The sequence below is a fragment of the Neomonachus schauinslandi genome, chromosome 5, assembly GCF_002201575.2.
Source record: "Neomonachus schauinslandi chromosome 5, ASM220157v2, whole genome shotgun sequence".
NCBI classification, from domain to species: Eukaryota; Metazoa; Chordata; class Mammalia; order Carnivora; family Phocidae; genus Neomonachus; species Neomonachus schauinslandi.
The window spans coordinates 160,232,592-160,249,867 of NC_058407.1; the positions used below are offsets into that span (position 1 = coordinate 160,232,592).

Consider the following 17,276-nt stretch of genomic DNA (forward strand, 5'->3'; position numbering starts at 1 on the left):
AGCCTGATGTAGGTAGGGCTACATCCCAGGACTCCGGGATCATGACCTGAGCTGAAGGCAGACGCTTAACCAACTGAGCCACCCAAGTGCCAAGATGATTTTTTTTTAAGATTTATTTATTTTAGAGAGAGAAAGAGAGAGAGAACAAGTGGGAGGGACAGAGGAAGAGGGAGAGAGAAACCTAAGGGGACTCCACATTGAGTGCAGAGCCCGATGTGGGGCTCGATGCGGGGCTCGACGTGGGGCTCAATCTCACGACCCTGAGATCTCGACCTGAGCCAAAAGGGAGTCAGATGCTTAACCAACTGCACCACCCAGGCACCCCAGACTGGGGATGATTAAGAGACAGGCATGGAACTTGGGAGTGTCATGGCTGGACATACACATCAGGGAGTTGAAGGCATGTTGTGGATATGATTGCCTGGACCCATTTTTTTTTAATTTTAATTTTTTAAAGATTTTATTTATTTGAGAGAGAGAGCGAGTGAGAAAGGGAGAGAGCACAAGCAGGGGGGAGGAGCAAAGGGAGAGGGAGAAGCAAAGTCCAGGCTGAACAGGGAGCCCGACCTGGGGCTCCATCTCAGGAACCCCGGATCATGACCTGAGCCAAAGGCAGACACTTAACGGACTGAGCCACCTAGGTGCCCCTAGAGCCAGTTTCTAACCTGAAGTCCCCACTAGGGGGTCTGAGAGTATCATCCAGGGGGTAAGAGATTCAGACAGGAAAATACTACATTTTTATTTTTACTAACTGCCAATTGACATTTAGCATTTTCTCAATATGATGTCTGAAATATTAGGGAGTAAGGGAGAGTACGATTAGCTGCAGGCACATGCCCCAGTGGCTTCCTGCTCCAGCTGACCCTTGCCCTAATGGAAAGTGGGCCTGGGGATGGCCAGAGACTCCAATTTTCAAGAAAAGCGAGAAGTTTGGATTTTTGCTTTACTTTTAGTGTTGGCAAGTAGTTAAAAAAATTAAAAACAACATGTAGCCTACACAAAACCTGTCTGCAGGCTGCATTTCACACCATTTCTCACCTTGGGTCTCCAGGTGAGCAGAGGAAGAGAATACAGGGGAAGGAGACAGATGCATAGTGGGAAAGGTGGGAGGGGAGGGAGCAGGGATGTCAAGTAAGGAGACTTTAAGGAGGCGTGAGAGATCTCCATGTTATATGACTTCCCAGAGAAGTCATAATTTCAGACTGTTAACTCCCTGCCACTCTGCTCCATAGGTGCTCTCTCCCACCCATGCCTCTGCCCTTGCTTCTCCCTGTTACACCCTTTCTTCTCTCTGCTTGGTGAACTCCTTCTTATCCTGTAAGGCCTGGCTTCAATGTTACCACCCCTCCTTCCCCTTCTGTGGTTGTCCACCTGGTGGATGACTTGCTGTCCCAGCAGAGTTTCCAGAGTTCTTGATTCCTTGTTATAGCACCACATTTGATTCAAGTACACTCTGGGATCTGTGGGTCTTACCACATCTCACCGGCTGGCTATAAGGTCCTGGGGTTCAGGGACTAGATCTTTTTCATCGTCCTCTCTCCAGGTCTGCCCCAGGCTTGGTACATATTATGCAGTGCTTGAGCCATGTTTGCTGAAGCATAGAAGTTAAAGAGCAGGAACTGTGAGCCAGGTGGGAACCTGGCTCTGCTACCTTCCGTATAGCTCTGGGCATAGCTTTGGACCCTTCTGTGTCTATTTGCTCATCTGTAAAATGTAATCCTCACATCAACCTTTTATTGTGAAAAGTAAGATTAAATTATACTCAAAGCATTCAGAAGAGTGTTTGATACTTAGTAAGCCTTATCATAGTATTACACTATTATAAATATGTTATATGTATAAAATATACATAAAATTATCATTATTAAATATTAGTTACATCATTAAATTGCTTGTTTTGTACACTAATGTATCTTCAGTGCCCAGAACAGGGTCTGGAACACTGTAGGTGCTTAGTAAATATTTGCTGAATGAATGAATTAATGAGTCATGGACTTCCCTTTGTCTTACTCCAGAGTCACACTGTCCTTCCAATGGGGTACTTGACAAAGTGTTCAAGAACCAACAGGGCCTAAATCAGGAATTTTAGTAGAAGTTTGCGGGCAGGCCTAGGGCATAGTCCTCAATTGTTTCTCTAGGAAAAAGTGTCAAACCTACAAAGGAACTTCTGGAACCCAGGTCAAAGGTAATTTGAGAAGGAAAATCTGCATGGCAGGTGTAGCAGGAATAACTTCATTTGTCTTATTTAATACTTTAAAATTTCCTTCTCTAGGTCAGGCTGATTAGAATGCAAGTTGCAAGTTAAATTTGAATTTTTTTTGTCCTTGTTCTCACAGGGAGTGAACAGGCTTCAGAACACTGCGAAGTGTTCATGTAACCAACAAAAACAGTGTTTTGCAGCCACACAGACCTGGACTGGAATCAGCCACTCTATAATCTGGATTGCACTTGGCCTTAGTCTCATGTTTCTTGTCTATAAAATGGAGATACCTTTATTTTCTTCACAAGATGGTGATGGGAAAGCAATCAATTATCCTTTTTTTTTTTTTTTAAAGATTTTATTCATTTATTTGAGAGAGAGAGAGAGAGCACATGAGCAGGCACACAAACAGGGCAGAGGGGCAGAGGGAGAGGGAACCTCAAGCAGACTCTGGCTGAGTGAGGAGAAAATGCCGGGCTCTATCTCACCACCCTGAGATCACCACCTGAGTGGAAACCAAGAATGCAATGCTTAACCACTGAGCCACCCAGGTACCCCTAAAGATTTTATTTTTGAGTACTCTCTACACCCAACATGGGGCTGGAACTCATAACCCCAAGATCAAGTCACATGCTCCACTGACTGAGCCAGCCAGGCTCCCCTGATTGTACATTTTGAAACCACTTAAACTCTCTATAAATATCCATCATTACTGGATCTCTACACTGGTTCTTTGGTAGGGGTTTAGGAAAATAAAAAGCTTCTTATCAGTAAAAGGAGTAAGGAGACCCCTAATCTAATCTCAACCCTCTCTGAGGTCCAGAGAGCCTGGATTTTCCAGGCCCAGCGCTAGTCAAAAGCAAAGCCGAGAGGGCTTGGTGGGCGATCAGTGCTGGACCAGATGAGGACCCAGGGGTCCGGGCTAAACTCCAGGTTTTCTTTTAGGTCAACCCTCACAATCCACAAATCCTGGTAGGGACTAAGGAAACGCAACCCCGAAAGCCGACGAAGTGGAAACCGAGACGCGGGGTTTGTGCTGTCGGGGGAGGAAAGTTTGAGCCAGAGAGGGAGGTTGGAGCCGGAGGGACCAAGCGTCTGGTGCAGAGGAAGGGCAGTGGGGTGCAGGGGCTTGCCATCCTGAGTGAAAGTGGGGCCCAGTGAAAGGGGCCAGCCAGAAGAATCTCGGTTCCCGCCCTGCGACTCCCGGCTTTGACTACAGTTGCGTCCGCAGACGCCCTGGGCCCCTCGCTCCGCCCCCGGAGGGTAATCAGACTGTACCATACCTTTATAGCGGTGGAGGTGAATCGTGGGCTAGTCCTGCAGAGCGAGTCAGAGTGCTTTGCCAAAAAAAATAGGATTACACATGTTACTTAGAAGGTTATTAGTTAATATGCTTCCCCTCTGTCTGTTAGGATCCTCTATAATCCCTGAAGAGTTGTAGGAGTCCGGCCATGCTCCCCCCCTTTCCTTTCCACATTTGGTGCATTCCTCCGCGGTGCGTAGGCGGGGAGGCGTACATAAACCTCGACGCAGGAGGCGGGGCTGCTCAGTCCTCGAGGCGTCGGTGCTCCGTGGTGTTGGGATCTTGTTGCTTGTCGGCCTGTGCGCGCGTGCGCGGACATGGCCTCAAACGGTATGTAAGGGCGCGAGGCGGCGGTGGCGTGGCGGCCTGGGGCTTCGTTCCCTCCCAGCTGGGTTTTTGTTTTTCGGTGGGAGCTGGGCGGCGATCGCGTGTAGGGTCTTCTCTCACCACTGTGGCGGGAAGCAGCGAGAGGGGTGGAAGGGGGGAGGCGCATGTCGCCATTTTGTTTCGCTCCTCTGGCGCCTTTCGCCGGGTAGGGGGATCTTGCCTTCGCAGCCCCTTTACGTGAGATGAGATTTAAGAGGGACGCTTCTTGGTGATTTGAAACGTGAGACACAGATGGAAATGCTCGATCCCGAAGGCTTTTTTCCCCTCGTTCCCGGCCGCGAGCTCGGGCCCGCTTTGTCGCAGTGCTGCATCCGGGCACTCGGTGCGCGCACGCGCTCTGCTGGCCCCTCCCCCCTTTCTCGCGGCGCGAACCCCCTCCCGCCTCGTGTTAGCCCTGTTTTTTGTCGCGATACCCTCCGCTGGAGACTCCGCTGCGCGCGTCCGGTGTGGGCCTCGCCCCCGGGGTCCCTCGGGAAGGGGCGGGACCGCCTGGTTCCCGCCTTGGTTGCCACGCGGCCGGGGGCGGAGGCTCGGGATCGGGGCCGTGCGCCCGCTTAACGGTTTGGGGGAGGCCCTAAGGGGTCGTCTAACGGACTTGGGACCGGGCCCGAGGGTTTTCCCGCCTAAATTTCCGCTTTCTGAGGTGGGAACCGAAAGGAACGGCCACCCGAGGCCACACCCTCTCCCGGTCCTTTGCCCTTTTCCTGCGGGGGAAGCGCCTCGTTTCCTGTACTGAGGAGATGAGTTGATCTGACTGGTGCGCCTTCAGTGGGGCGATTTAAAAGCGCTTTCGCTACCTTTGCTTTGCCAAGGCTCCCCACAGCCCCGGGGAAGGCAAGGTAGATGAGAAAACGGAATCATTTGGAGCCACGGAGCTCGGGACTTGAGTACCAGTTGATTGGCCTCCCAAGGCGAACTCTCTGATGATCCCTGTCATTTGGGTTCAGAGAGTTCTCTTGGTTACCTGGCTTTGCACTAAAAGCCCATTTTGCCATTCTCCAAGATGGGGCAAAGGGTGAAGAATGCCCTCATTTGAGACGCATCTGTTCTTAGGGCCTTGGTTGAGAGAGTGGAGGCCACATCCCCATCATTGCTGCCTCCAGCTTGCATTAAAATGTCCCACTTCAGTAAGTTTGTGACTTTAGCTTGACTGTTGGTGATACCTTCCTACAGAGTGGGTAAATAAATGTGTAGATTTGTGCAGTTGCTGACATCATTGAATTTGCAGAAAATGTAGTTTTCCACCAAGATTCCAGTGTTTTTTTCCCAGTAGTAAAACTTAATCGGGTGTCTGTAAAAGTTCGGTTTTTATTTCATTGTAAGAAAACTTGATTATGATTTGCCAGCTTGTCCTTCCTTTCACAAGGGAATTTCTGCCTTTGTTGCAACATAGTTGATATTATCTGGAGGCCCCAGGGCTTGAGTTAAGAAATTTAATTCTATTCTACTCTCAGGGATGGCTGAAGGTAATGTAATTGTATTTTCTTTTGCAGACTACACCCAACAAGCAACCCAAAGGTGAGTTGTCATTTCAGGGCTTCTGGTTTGTAGAGTGGCACGGGGTGGCTAAGGTATCTTTTCCTGATTGCACGGTTTTTTTTTCCAGCTATGGGGCCTACCCCACCCAGCCTGGGCAGGGCTATTCCCAGCAGAGCAATCAGCCCTATGGACAGCAGAGTTACAGTGGTTATGGCCAGTCAGCAGACACTTCAGGCTATGGCCAGAGCAGCTATGGTTCTTCTTACGGACAGACCCAGAACAGTGAGTCTCTTTTATTGGGTTACCCCGCCTCTTCCTGCTCTTTTTGAATGTAGCTTTTCTTAATCTTAAGTAGTGCTGAAATGTTGAAACTTTTTTTTCCTTTAATTAGTTTGTAACCCTTAAAACTTTGTGGAGTCTGAATCTTTTCAAACAAATACTTAATTGGCTTGTAATTCTGGTTCTTTTTATTTTTGACTTTTTATCTTTCTGTTCTTGCTCTCCTTTTCTCCATTTCCCCTCAGCATGACAATGAAATGTAGGGGAAGAGTATTTCCTAAAGGGCGAGTTTTAGGCTTCTCGTAGAGGGAGGGGATGATTTGCTTTAAGATGTTTGTGTATATTATGATGATACACAAGGGGTGGAATTTGCCCTGAGATCCTGATATGTAAATGATGTGGGTTGTCCTATTTGTACTACACACCCATGAGCAGGTTAAAATGCTGTTAATGAGTAAGACTCTCTTGGGTTATGAGTTATGATTAGTAGTGGTCCTGGAGACTGGCTTTGGGATAGGTGGGATGCGATTGGCACTCCGAAGTTGGTACAAGTTAGAGTATTAGCCTTAGGCTGGAAGGGGAAGGGCATCTTTGACCAAGATTTAAAAGATTTCCAAGCAGCTTTGATTTTTCAAGTACGGGTAGCATTAGGTAGTACATAATGTTTTCAACCTGTTCTCTGCCTTTTTTTTTCATAGTCTTTGTGATTTCTTTCCTTTTCCTTCTAGCAGGCTATGGCACTCAGTCAGGTCCCCAGGGATATGGCTCAACCGGTGGCTATGGCGGTAGCCAGAGTTCTCAGTCATCTTATGGGCAACAGTCCTCTTATCCTGGCTATGGCCAGCAGCCAGCTCCTAGCAGCACCTCGGGAAGGTAAGGAGTTTGGGGGGGAGGCCTGGAATATGATTAGGGCTGAATTGATGAGGAATGATGTGATCGGAAACAGGGGTAATTAGGAGTAATGGGGGGGGGAGGGGGCAGGAGTCTGAAATGGGGGTTGGGTACAGAGAATGGGATGTGCCAAACACGAAGTTTTAGACCTGCTGGCATTATGATTCTGTTTTTTTTTTTTTTCTTTTCTTTTTCTTTAGTTATGGTAGTGCTTCTCAGAGCAGCGGCTACGGGCAGCCCCAGAGTGGGGGCTATGGCCAGCAGTCTACCTATAGTGGACAGCAGCAAGGCTATGGACAGCAGCAAAGCTCCTATAATCCCCCTCAAGGCTATGGACAGCAGAACCAGTACAACAGTAGCAGTGGAGGTGGTGGCGGAGGGGGTGGTGGAGGTGAGGGGTCTTCAGCTTCGTCTCACCCCTGTTTTCTGTAGAGGTTTAGATACACTGCTTGGCCCCTTGCCCTAAAAGGTTCTTAAAAATTTTGCTTTCTTGTTTCTTAGCTGTCTTTATTTTCATTGTCTTTTCTCTTTTGGCACTGTTTAATGCCATGTGCGTTTTTTCTTTAAAGAATCCTTTCTCTCCTGACAGGTAACTATGGCCAAGATCAGTCCTCCATGAGTGGTGGTGGCGGCGGTTATGGCAATCAGGACCAGAGTGGTGGAGGCGGTGGCTACGGGGGAGGCCAGCAGGACCGTGGGGGCCGCGGCCGGGGCGGTGGCGGTGGTTACAACCGCAGCAGCGGTGGCTATGAACCCAGAGGTCGTGGAGGTGGCCGTGGAGGCAGAGGCGGCATGGGGTAGGTGTTCTTGTGAGCTAGGGAGTAACATCAGTGGGGAGTGTGGAGGGTTGCATGAATTTCCCTTGAAGCTCAGTTTCTTAGTGCATGGTTAGTTCTAGGAGGGCTTGGAGTTGGGGGTATTGATGGTTTCTTTGTACATCCCCATTTTTTTTGTGAGAATTTGGGAGCCTGAACTCTCACCCACACCTCTGAATAGAGATTTGAGTACTGACACTTGTATTTCCAAAGAAAAAGGAAAAAATACATAGGTGTATATGGACTGGGAGTCATTGATATCCTAGGCAAGAAACATGGAAGTAAAGTCTTCTTTCTGTGCAAGGAAAACCGATGATCCCACTCCTGGTAATAGGGAAACTTGTTACATGTATTCCCATGTGTCCTCTAAAGGAGTTGTTAATGCTTAACCTGATGACTTCAGCTTCCAGGAGTTGTCTGCTCTTCCCGTATTCTGTAGTCATTTGAATCCATGAGTTTGATTTGCAGTAATTTGACTGGCAGTAATGATTTTGTGTGTGACTTGGTTTATGGGGCTGTCTGAAGTGTGCAGACCTTTTGGACAAGATACGCTTGACAGTGGTATCCGATCTATTTGCTCCACTGTCCCCCTCCCCTGGTTACTTGTCCAGCTGGACCTTCTCTTTCTTCCCCTTCCCGCTGTAGTTGATTTGAAGTAAAACCTTAGATTTGATGTTAAAGCATTGGTCAAATCTGTTGGTAAATAGGATTTGAAGGACCCTCCTCTGTCTCCCTTTGAAAAGGGGAGGAATGTCAGTGTGTTACTCCTTTTTGGGAAAAAGTAGGTTTTTTAAATGAGAGTTTGTGTATGGTAAGTATTCAGAGGTGGGTGGGGGCAATCTCAAAATCTGTACAAAAATAAGGAAAACTCTGTTGTGTGCGTGTGTTTAATGCAAAACTTTAAAAAGAAAAACAACTGTTATGTGACTGTTAACTTGCTCTGCATTTTATGTGCCACAGGTATGAAAGGTGACATTGCAAAATACTCCGCTCTTCTCGCAGTGTAGAAGGGGTGACCCCGGGGGTGGAGGGAGATCAAAAACAGCTCAGTAGTTAGGATAGGGCTTAGCTAAGTTTGTCTTGCTTTAAGGGGAAATTGCCTTTGGTTTTGACTTTTTATGGAATGGGGTTGGGTCTGCTTGCTGCTTTCAAAGCAAAAATCACAAAAATGTGTTCAGGGCTACCCCAGCCTGGTGTGAAATGTCTTCTGGGTGAATTCGGGGTAGGGTTTTTAAACCAACTACTGGGTTGTCAACCACTCGCAACAAGAGGAAAAAACACCTGCTACATCGGAAGAACGACCAAGGAAAATGGGTCATTTTTTTTTTCCAGAGGAAATAGATATATAACCTCTTAAAAGCAAAATCCTTAAAAACTGTGTCTGAGAAATTGCACACGTGTGTGTGACACGCTCAAAGGTCAGACAAGGGGTGGTCAGGAAGGGGAATGTATTTTAGTAGCCACTTGTATCTTTTTCCCAAAACACCTACCCATGTTTGGGGAATGTTAAACAAAATCAAAAAACGCCCTTTTGTAGCCGTTGGAAGCTTCATGTCCTTTCTTCTAACTTGTCTTCTCCAGCGGAAGTGACCGTGGTGGCTTCAATAAATTTGGTGGTAAGTGAACAGAGTTTCCAAAATTCCCAACTCCCAGCAATGCTTTGTCTGATTGTTCATTTGCAGATGTCTTAGCGTGTTTTAAGTGTCAAAGGTTTTGAAGTGTCCAGAACCACCTCCAGAAAGGGCTGGGGTAGAATTCCACCTGCTGCCAGATGTGTGCTAACCTGGAGGCAGGCGGGGTAAGACTCAGCAGTCGTCTGGTGCCAAATTGGTTTGACCCAGGTTAATAAGAGGTGTTCAGCAGGCCTCTGACAGGAGTGTTGCCACCCCTGGCACTTAGTGATGACCATTGTGAGAAACTGGAGAGTGTGTGCTGGAACACATGGTGCCAACTTGGCTTTAGGATCCTTTTGATCATTGTGTCCAAGGCTAGTGTGTGTGTGTGTGTGTAACAACCTCCAAATGTTTTAATTCTGGAAGGGGGATGTGAAATGCTGCCCTGCCCTGAGGATGGTGAAGTTGGTATATATTTATATATTAAATGCTGAATGGTGTCAATGCAATTCTACATCTACGTACTTAAACTCAACTCAGATGGGCAAATAGAAACTAGCTCTGGGAAGGAAGGTGTGGACTACTACAAGAAAGGTTGGAGCATGTGTGGCTCATGGGAAATAACCAGGTCTTAACAGCACAAACTGAATTCATGGAAAAATGGCAAATTTGAGAAGTCTCCCAGTAAGCTGGAACTTTTCTGGTTTGGTTAACTAACAAAAAGGTTTCTTGATTTGTCTCAACATTTAAAGCCAAAGGTTCGGGTTCATGATTTAGGTGTCATTGAGTGTGGGTACAATATATATGGTGAATTCAGATAAACTTTGGTCACAGATGGTCTCTGGAAAAAAAATAGAGGCTACATTATGGAAATAAGATTTCTGGTCTGTTCCCTGGGACATGCTTTAAAAATAACAATAGTTATTATGTATGTTTTTTTATTTTTATGTGGTTGGGGAAACAACATGGTTTTAAGAATGGTTTGTAAAGATGAAATTAAAAATTGTTCCACAAGGGATAAGTGTCTTTGGTGTTAAAGTTTGGAGAAACTGGATGGATGCATATCACATTGCTGGTGGTGAGCCCATTTCTCTCTGGGGTGAGAGAATAGGGCCAAGCTATGAGTTGGTTTTGTTAACTGCAATGGGTCTCCCTCCTGACCCCCCCCCCCCAATCTGTGCTGAGGACATTTCCCAGCCTGAGCTGGGGGCGGCAGAATTTTCTGAAGTGTGGAGTTGTCCCTGTGGGGACTCAGGTTACATACAGATCTTAAGAAAAGGGGCCTGTGTCTTCCCCAGCCCTGTCTAGGATTTACTCTGGGCAGGCAACCCAGGACAGGGTTTGGATGAGGCTGTGAGCACTTACCTGATAATTTTGCAAGAGTTTGGATTGGTGTTAAATTTTTTCCTTGTTTGTCTCTCCCTGTTGACTAACAGCTTCTCTTTCCTTGTTTGTTTTTTTTTTTTTTTCATGTCACTTAAGGCCCTCGGGACCAGGGATCACGTCATGACTCTGGTGAGTCCACAGCTGGCATGAAAGAACGGCTAATGTGGTATTGGGATTTTTCTTGGCTGTTCTTTGACACTTCAGGGATCTGAAAAAGAGTAGGGGTAGAGGGGCGCCTGGGTGACTCAGTTGTTAAACGTCTGCCTTTTGCTCAGGTCATGATTTCAGGTCCTGGAGTCAGCCCTGCATTGAGCTCCCTGCTCCGGGGGAAGCCTGCTTCGCTCCCCATTTCTGTGTTTTGGCATCTGTGCGCACGCGCGCGCGCTCTCTCTATCAAACAAATACAGTCTTTAAAAAAAAAAAAAGGGGCACCTGGGTGACTCAGTCGGTTAAGCGTCTGCCTTCGGGTCAGGTCATGATCCTGGGGTCCTGGGATGGAGCCCAGCATCAAGCTGCTCAGCAGGGAGTCTGCTTCTCCCTTGCCCTCTGTGTGCTGCTCCCCTTGCTTGTGCTCTTTTTCTGTCAGAGTGAATAAATAAAATCTTAAAGAAAAAAAAAAAGCAAGGGTAGAGAAGAAGGAAAATGAAGGGAAGGGAGTTTAGGTGTAGTTATAATTAGCAATGATCTGTAAATTATCTCCTCAGTGGTTTTTTTACCCAGCAACTTAGTAGGTCTGGGAGCATTCTGATAAGCTGCATTTCTAACAAATCTGAGGAGATGGTGATATATTTCTGTGTAGACATGTTCTGGTACTGCTGATTTAAAGCAGTGGATTTTAAAGATGGGGATCATGACCAAATTAGTAAACGTAAGAGACCCTAAAGGGAAGGATTTAGTCTCTCTTGGTTGTGTGTTGGGTTTGAGTGTAAAAAAGGTTTCTTACCTTGGGTCTTCAGTTGAAAATTGACACACACTGGTGTACTGTGATCTTCGGCAGTGAACTCCTGAGCCCTGGTTTCTTTTATGGATAGTAACACATTTCAAAGGGATTTTTTCTTTGAAAGTTTAACATCCAGTATTGTTTTACCTTTGCTGGTTTTCTTCAAATTCACTTTTTTGTTGTTCAAGCAGAACAGGATAATTCAGACAACAACACCATCTTCGTGCAAGGCTTGGGCGAAAATGTTACAATTGAGTCTGTGGCTGATTACTTCAAGCAGATTGGTATTATTAAGGTACTGTGGAACATAGTGGGTGCTTCCTTTTGTGTCAGTGCTGCAGGCCTTTGGATTTCATACATTAGTAAAAATAAAATGGTTGTCAGCTTAACCTGTTGAGGAAAGAACATTAGATGTTGCTATTTTCTAAAGGAAAGCACATCTTCACACAGAAAGGCACAGTTGATAAGGAAGGGAGTGTCCTAAGCTTTTGAATTTGTAGCTTTAAATTCTTTAGTTTTATGGGTCAACATTGAAGTGAGAGATCATTGTAATGATTTTAATTCAAGTTATACGTGAGATAGGAAACAGTAATTGGGAAGAGAGGAGCTGAAATATGGTTATGGCAAACCTCAGGTTTTTGAGAAGGAAGGTGGAAGGTGGGTAGTGCTATCTTGTAAGACTCACGTTATCTTGTGTTGCTTTTTTCAGACAAATAAGAAAACAGGACAGCCCATGATTAATCTGTACACAGACAGGGAAACGGGCAAGCTGAAGGGAGAGGCAACAGTGTCGTTTGATGACCCACCTTCTGCTAAAGCAGCTATTGACTGGTTTGATGGTACGTATGAGGAGGCTGGTGTGGGGTGGGTGGGATAGGGCAACTAGCCTTGGGAAACAGGTTACATTTTGAAGGTTCCTTCTACGTCTTCCAACACTTTTTATCTGCTACTTTAGTGTATACACTTGACCATTTAACAACACGGGGGTTTAGGGCTGCCCGACCCCTGTGCAGTTACAAATCTGCATATAACTTGACTTCCCCAAAAGTCATTTGCCTACTTTTGACTGGAAGCCTTACTGATAAGTCGATAAACACATATTTTGTATATTGAATGTTATTAAGACAATGTTATTAAGACATTTTTAAGAAAATTCATTTAATGTACTGTGCTGTATTGAAAAAATCTGCATGTAAGTTCTAACCTGTGTTCAAGGGTAAACTGTTGTCTTTGGCTTGTATGTCTTCTGATTACAAACTTTTTCAGGAAGGTGTAGAGTCTTTTCTTGATCGTACCAAACTTGTTTTTGGATCCACAACTCTTAATAAAAGGTCTCTTTATATCTTCTTTATTGCATTAGGTAAAGAATTTTCTGGGAATCCCATCAAGGTCTCATTTGCTACTCGGCGAGCAGACTTCAATAGGGGCGGTGGCAATGGTCGTGGAGGCCGAGGGCGAGGAGGTGAGGAGCTACTTCCTGCTGCTGGTATAAAGAGGTGATGGGTAGAGTAAGGACAGGGAGAGGATGGTAAAGGCTTGTGTAGGAAAAGGTTAGGTTAGGCTGATCACACTTGTAAGGGGAGCAGACCCATATTTCTGTCTTCACTAGGACCCATGGGCCGTGGAGGCTATGGAGGTGGTGGCAGTGGTGGCGGTGGCCGGGGAGGATTCCCCAGTGGAGGAGGTGGTGGTGGCGGCCAGCAGCGAGCTGGTGACTGGAAGTGTCCTAATCCGTGAGTGAAACTTTTTCTTTAGTCCTCTAAATGTGTGCCGTTTGATACAATGGCAGAGTTGGGAGGTTTTCTAGACAGATGTCAAGGTCACACTGATGGGGACAGATTTGGCTGAGGGCTTACCTGATTAAGGTTGTTATAGTGGGAAAGATATTAGACTGGGTTCAATAATCTGTAGTTTTTGTTCCTGGTTCTGCTCCTGAGAAGCCTCTTCTTGCCTTTCTGAGGCCCCTGTTTCCTCACTGTTACCTTTAAGGTCGCTGAAATCTTTTCCTACTTCTTGGTCTTGTTTACGCCCACCCTTCCAAACTAATTTTCTTTCTTTTTCTTAGTATATGTGAGAACATGAATTTCTCTTGGAGGAATGAATGCAACCAGTGTAAGGCCCCTAAACCAGATGGCCCAGGAGGGGGACCAGGAGGTTCTCATATGGGTAAGAAGGGACAGAGCTGATAATAAGGAGTTGGGATCACAAAGCCCCCCCTTTTAGTATTTTACTTATTTATTATAGGTGGGGGAGGGAGGAAGGGGCAGGGACAAGCTGACTCCACACTTGGTGTCCATGATGAGTGTGGAGCTCGAAGCAGGGCTCCATCTCACAACCCTACCTGACCTGAGCCGAAACCAAGAATCAGATGCTTTAACTGACTGAGCCACCCAGGTGCCCCAGAAAGCCCTTAATTTTAAGCAGGGAGGTTAGAGGGAAGGTAGGGATTTGGGGGGTATATGATCTATCATATTTCTTTTGCCCTAGGGGGTAACTATGGAGATGATCGTCGTGGTGGCAGAGGAGGCTATGATCGGGGCGGCTACCGAGGCCGAGGCGGGGACCGTGGGGGCTTCCGAGGGGGCCGGGGTGGTGGGGACAGAGGTGGCTTTGGCCCTGGCAAGATGGACTCCAGGTAAGAGTCTTAAATTGAAATACATTTTGAGGGCTTGATTGGAAAGCTGAGATTATAACCATAGTGTGGGGTATGGAAGGAGGGTGGCAGGATTATCTTGGAGAACTAATCTGTAGATCCACATTTACATTCTATCCTTATGAAGATGAGACCTTTCTTGGGGTTGGGTTAGCAGGGGAAGATAGGATTTTGGGGGTTGGGTGGGCGGAGAGGTTGGCAACTCAGACCTAATAGATCCTCTCTTTTGCAGGGGTGAGCACAGACAGGATCGCAGGGAGAGGCCGTACTAGCTTGGCTCCTGAGGTTCTGCAGCAGCTTTTCTTCTTGTACCCAGTGTTACCCTCATTATTTTGTAACCTTTCAACTCCTGATCACCCACGGGTTTTTTGTGTCGGACTATGTAATTGTAACCATACCTCTGGTTCCCATTAAAAACCATCGTTTTAGGTAAATTTTTTTCCTCTTCCCCCTCTTCACTCCACTGGAGGATTGATATCTGGGTCAGGAATGTGGGGAGTTTTTTTCTTTCAGATCATCCTGCCTAGCAGGAACTGGAATAATGTGTTCCTGCTTAGCAGGAACTGGAATAAAGTGTTTGATACTTGGTCCAGGGGAGAAAAAGTGAAGTGGCATCTTTGAAAGTAGAGATTAAAACTTTTCTGTCATGGCAAAAATTGGATGTATGAATGGGGTAAGTGAAGAACATGTGGTGTCATGACGGTGGCCCCAAATATGTTCAACTATGTGCGAGTTTGTTTTTTACCACGTTTATTTACATGCTGGTCTTAGTTTATTATTATTCTGTCAGTTTTATCCTTTTTAAGATTCTTGGCTCTCTTGACACTTCTCTAAGGGTGGGGCTCAAATAAATTAGACTGGGTTTTGGGGCAGTTTTCAGATTGGCCAGCACATAGCTAGCCAAAGCAGGTCTTTGGGACCTTTAGGAAGGAGTGTGTACCTATTTCATGGCAGAGGTTCTTTGGCCTCACTCATTCACTTTAAAGGCAGAAGATGGAGTGCATGGGTTATTTGGCTCTCAGAATCAGAAAATGGTAGAGCCAAGATTGAGGCCTGCCTAGTCTTAGGACTTAATTTTCATTTCTTAGCATTTTCATTCTGAAATCAGTTTTTTTTTTTTTTTTAAGATTTTATTTATTTATTTGACAGAGAGACTGCGAGAGAGGGAAAACAAGCAGGGGGAGTGGGAGAGGGAGAAGCAGGCTTCCCGCCGAGCAGGGAGCCCGATGCAGGGCTTGATCCCAGGACCCTGGGATCATGACCTGAGCGGAAGGCAGCTGCTAACGACTGAGCCACCCAGGCGTCCCTGAAATCATTGTTCTTAAGGGGACAAACTTCTATCCCAAAACCTTCGTTTGCTTAGGTCTTAACGAGGGTGCTAAGTTTGAGGGAAGAGGGTTGGGAATGAGTTGATGGTAAGAAGAGGGAAAGTTTGCTGGGAAAGGAAGGTAGAGGTAGCTCCTTCTATTTCAAAGTGAGTGCCCCTCCGCCTGTTTTCCTGAAGGTGGGGCTTGGGTAGATAGGTGCTATAAGGAGACAGTGTGTCATTTTCATATCCTGCCTTGACTCGGGGCTGAGGTCATGGTATTTTGAGATTTTAGGCCGGAGCCTTAATTGGTGGTGGATAGCCCTCCATTTTCAAAGGAGGGTGTTGGGAGATAGAGAAAGGGTAGGGCCAATGAGTTAAAACGTTAGTCATTTCTCCTCTACTTCACCATATGCGTTTCCTGACCCCCAAAACTTTTTTTTTTCCCCTTCCCCAGCTCTCAAGTCTGAGTTCAGAAGACTTGCTTTACCTGCCAATAAGTTGTTGAGCATGAATTTTAGTTAACACGGAACTAAAAATCAGAGCTAACAGCAAAAGTATTTTGCTGTCAGAAGCATAGCTTGTGGAGTTCCTGGGACTCCTCTCTGTTGAAAGTTGTCAAGTATGTTGAAGGGTGTTCTTTAGAGAAGGATGCTTAATCAAATCTGGTTATGAGGCAGGTTTTGCCTTGTCAAAAGAAGTAGTTGCTTTACTCTCCCTACTGTGTGGGGGTGCTCAGTAACCAAGAATAGTTGAGAATGGCTGAGGTTCTCCCAGGCAATCCTTTGGTTTGGCTGTTGAGTTTGGTACATGTGAGAAGGCTCTTTTAGAACCGAGGCTGTGGCAGTGGTGTGATCAAGCTGCCTTTATATTTCTTTGATCTGTTCGCTTAAATGATTGGCTTAATAACCTGATCCATGTCTCTGAGAAGTTTGTTTTTGCTTCACCTAATAGAGTTCCAGTGTTAGGGTTCAGTTCTGGCTCCTGGATCCCTGCTGCAAGGGGTGAAGGAGGTTGGAGCTCCTTGTGAGCTTGATTACTGACTTGGGACTGTTAGTATTACAATCTTACATCCTTAAAAGGGCTTAGTGATTGGCCTTGCTCTTTTTTTTTTTTTTTTTAAGATTTTGAGAGCTCCAGGAGAGCCAAGAGCACAAGGGGAGTGGGGGAGGGCAGAGGGAGAGGGAGGCCAGCAGATTCCCCCAGAGTGGGGAATAGGGAAAGGAAATAGGGTCTCAGGTGTCCAGCTAGTGGGTGGATCCAGTTTGGGGGCTTTTCCAGGACAGCAGATGAAGATGGAAATACCAGCAGAGGGAATTGGTTGGTTTGGTTCCGAGCAGTTTGTTCTGGTCGCAAGTGCATTGGTGAGAAAACATGAGACCCACGGGGTTTTGGAATTTGGACCCTCTCTGTTCTTTGTTGCATTCCCTTGTAATAACCTGGCCAGCACTAACTATTCCTGCCCAGTTTTCCCAGAACTCAGATTGTTTCCTTCCTTTGAGCCTTCAGTACTTAGCCTCTTTCCTCTCATCTTTATTATTTTAAAGTTTTATTTTTAAGTAATCTCTGTACCCAATGTGGGGCCTTGAGTCCCCATGCATCAGGAGTCACATGCTCTTTTGACTGAGCCAGCCAGGTGCGCTTCTCATCTCTAGCTTTTTATTTTGAAATAATTTTAGACTTTGAAGAATTACTTACTCATTTTATTATCTTTAAAGATTTTATTTATTTGATGGAGAGAGACACAGAGAGAGAGAGGGAACACAAGCAGGGGGAGAGGGAGAAGCAGGCCTCCTGCCAAGCAGGGAGCCCGATGTGGGGCTCGATCCCAGGACCCTGCGATCATGAGCTGAGCCGAAGGCAGATGCTTAAAGACTGAGCCATCCAGGCGTCCCTTATTTTATTTTTTTTAAGATTTTATTTATTTTTTAGAGAGCGAGCGAGCGAGAAACAGCATGAGAGGGGAGAGGGTCAGAGGGAGAAGCAGGCTCCCCGCTGAGCCGGGAGCCCGATGTGGGACTCGA

General features: G+C 46.3%; 1 protein-coding gene across 4 annotated transcripts; it reads left to right on the top strand.

Annotated features, from left to right (window-relative positions):
* Window positions 1-3,755: 3,755 nt before the first annotated feature.
* FUS (FUS RNA binding protein) lies at window positions 3,756-14,679 on the top strand. Of its 4 annotated transcripts, none has more exons than XM_021700352.2 (15): window positions 3,756-3,833; window positions 5,384-5,408; window positions 5,497-5,651; window positions 6,380-6,521; window positions 6,740-6,930; window positions 7,129-7,336; window positions 8,936-8,970; window positions 10,450-10,482; window positions 11,485-11,588; window positions 12,003-12,132; window positions 12,654-12,755; window positions 12,903-13,026; window positions 13,359-13,459; window positions 13,781-13,928; window positions 14,179-14,679. In XM_021700352.2, exons 1-15 carry the CDS (start codon window positions 3,821-3,823, stop codon window positions 14,216-14,218), a joined length of 1,551 nt encoding a protein of 516 aa, XP_021556027.2. In that variant the 5' UTR covers window positions 3,756-3,820; the 3' UTR covers window positions 14,219-14,679. The 4 variants fall into 4 exon arrangements, with proteins under 4 accessions (XP_021556027.2, XP_021556026.2, XP_044771624.1 ...); XM_021700351.2 differs by having other exon boundaries at window positions 3,760-3,833; window positions 6,377-6,521; XM_044915689.1 differs by having other exon boundaries at window positions 3,760-3,833; window positions 6,377-6,521; window positions 6,740-6,921.
* The last annotated feature ends 2,597 nt before the right edge of the window (window positions 14,680-17,276 follow it).

Excerpts from the sequence above, each read along its gene's own strand:
- FUS (XM_021700351.2), top strand. Across the intron at positions 8,971-10,449 it reads TGGCTTCAATAAATTTGGTG|GCCCTCGGGACCAGGGATCA; the intron begins GTAAGTGAACAG and ends ATGTCACTTAAG. Across the intron at positions 13,929-14,178 it reads CCTGGCAAGATGGACTCCAG|GGGTGAGCACAGACAGGATC; the intron begins GTAAGAGTCTTA and ends TCTCTTTTGCAG.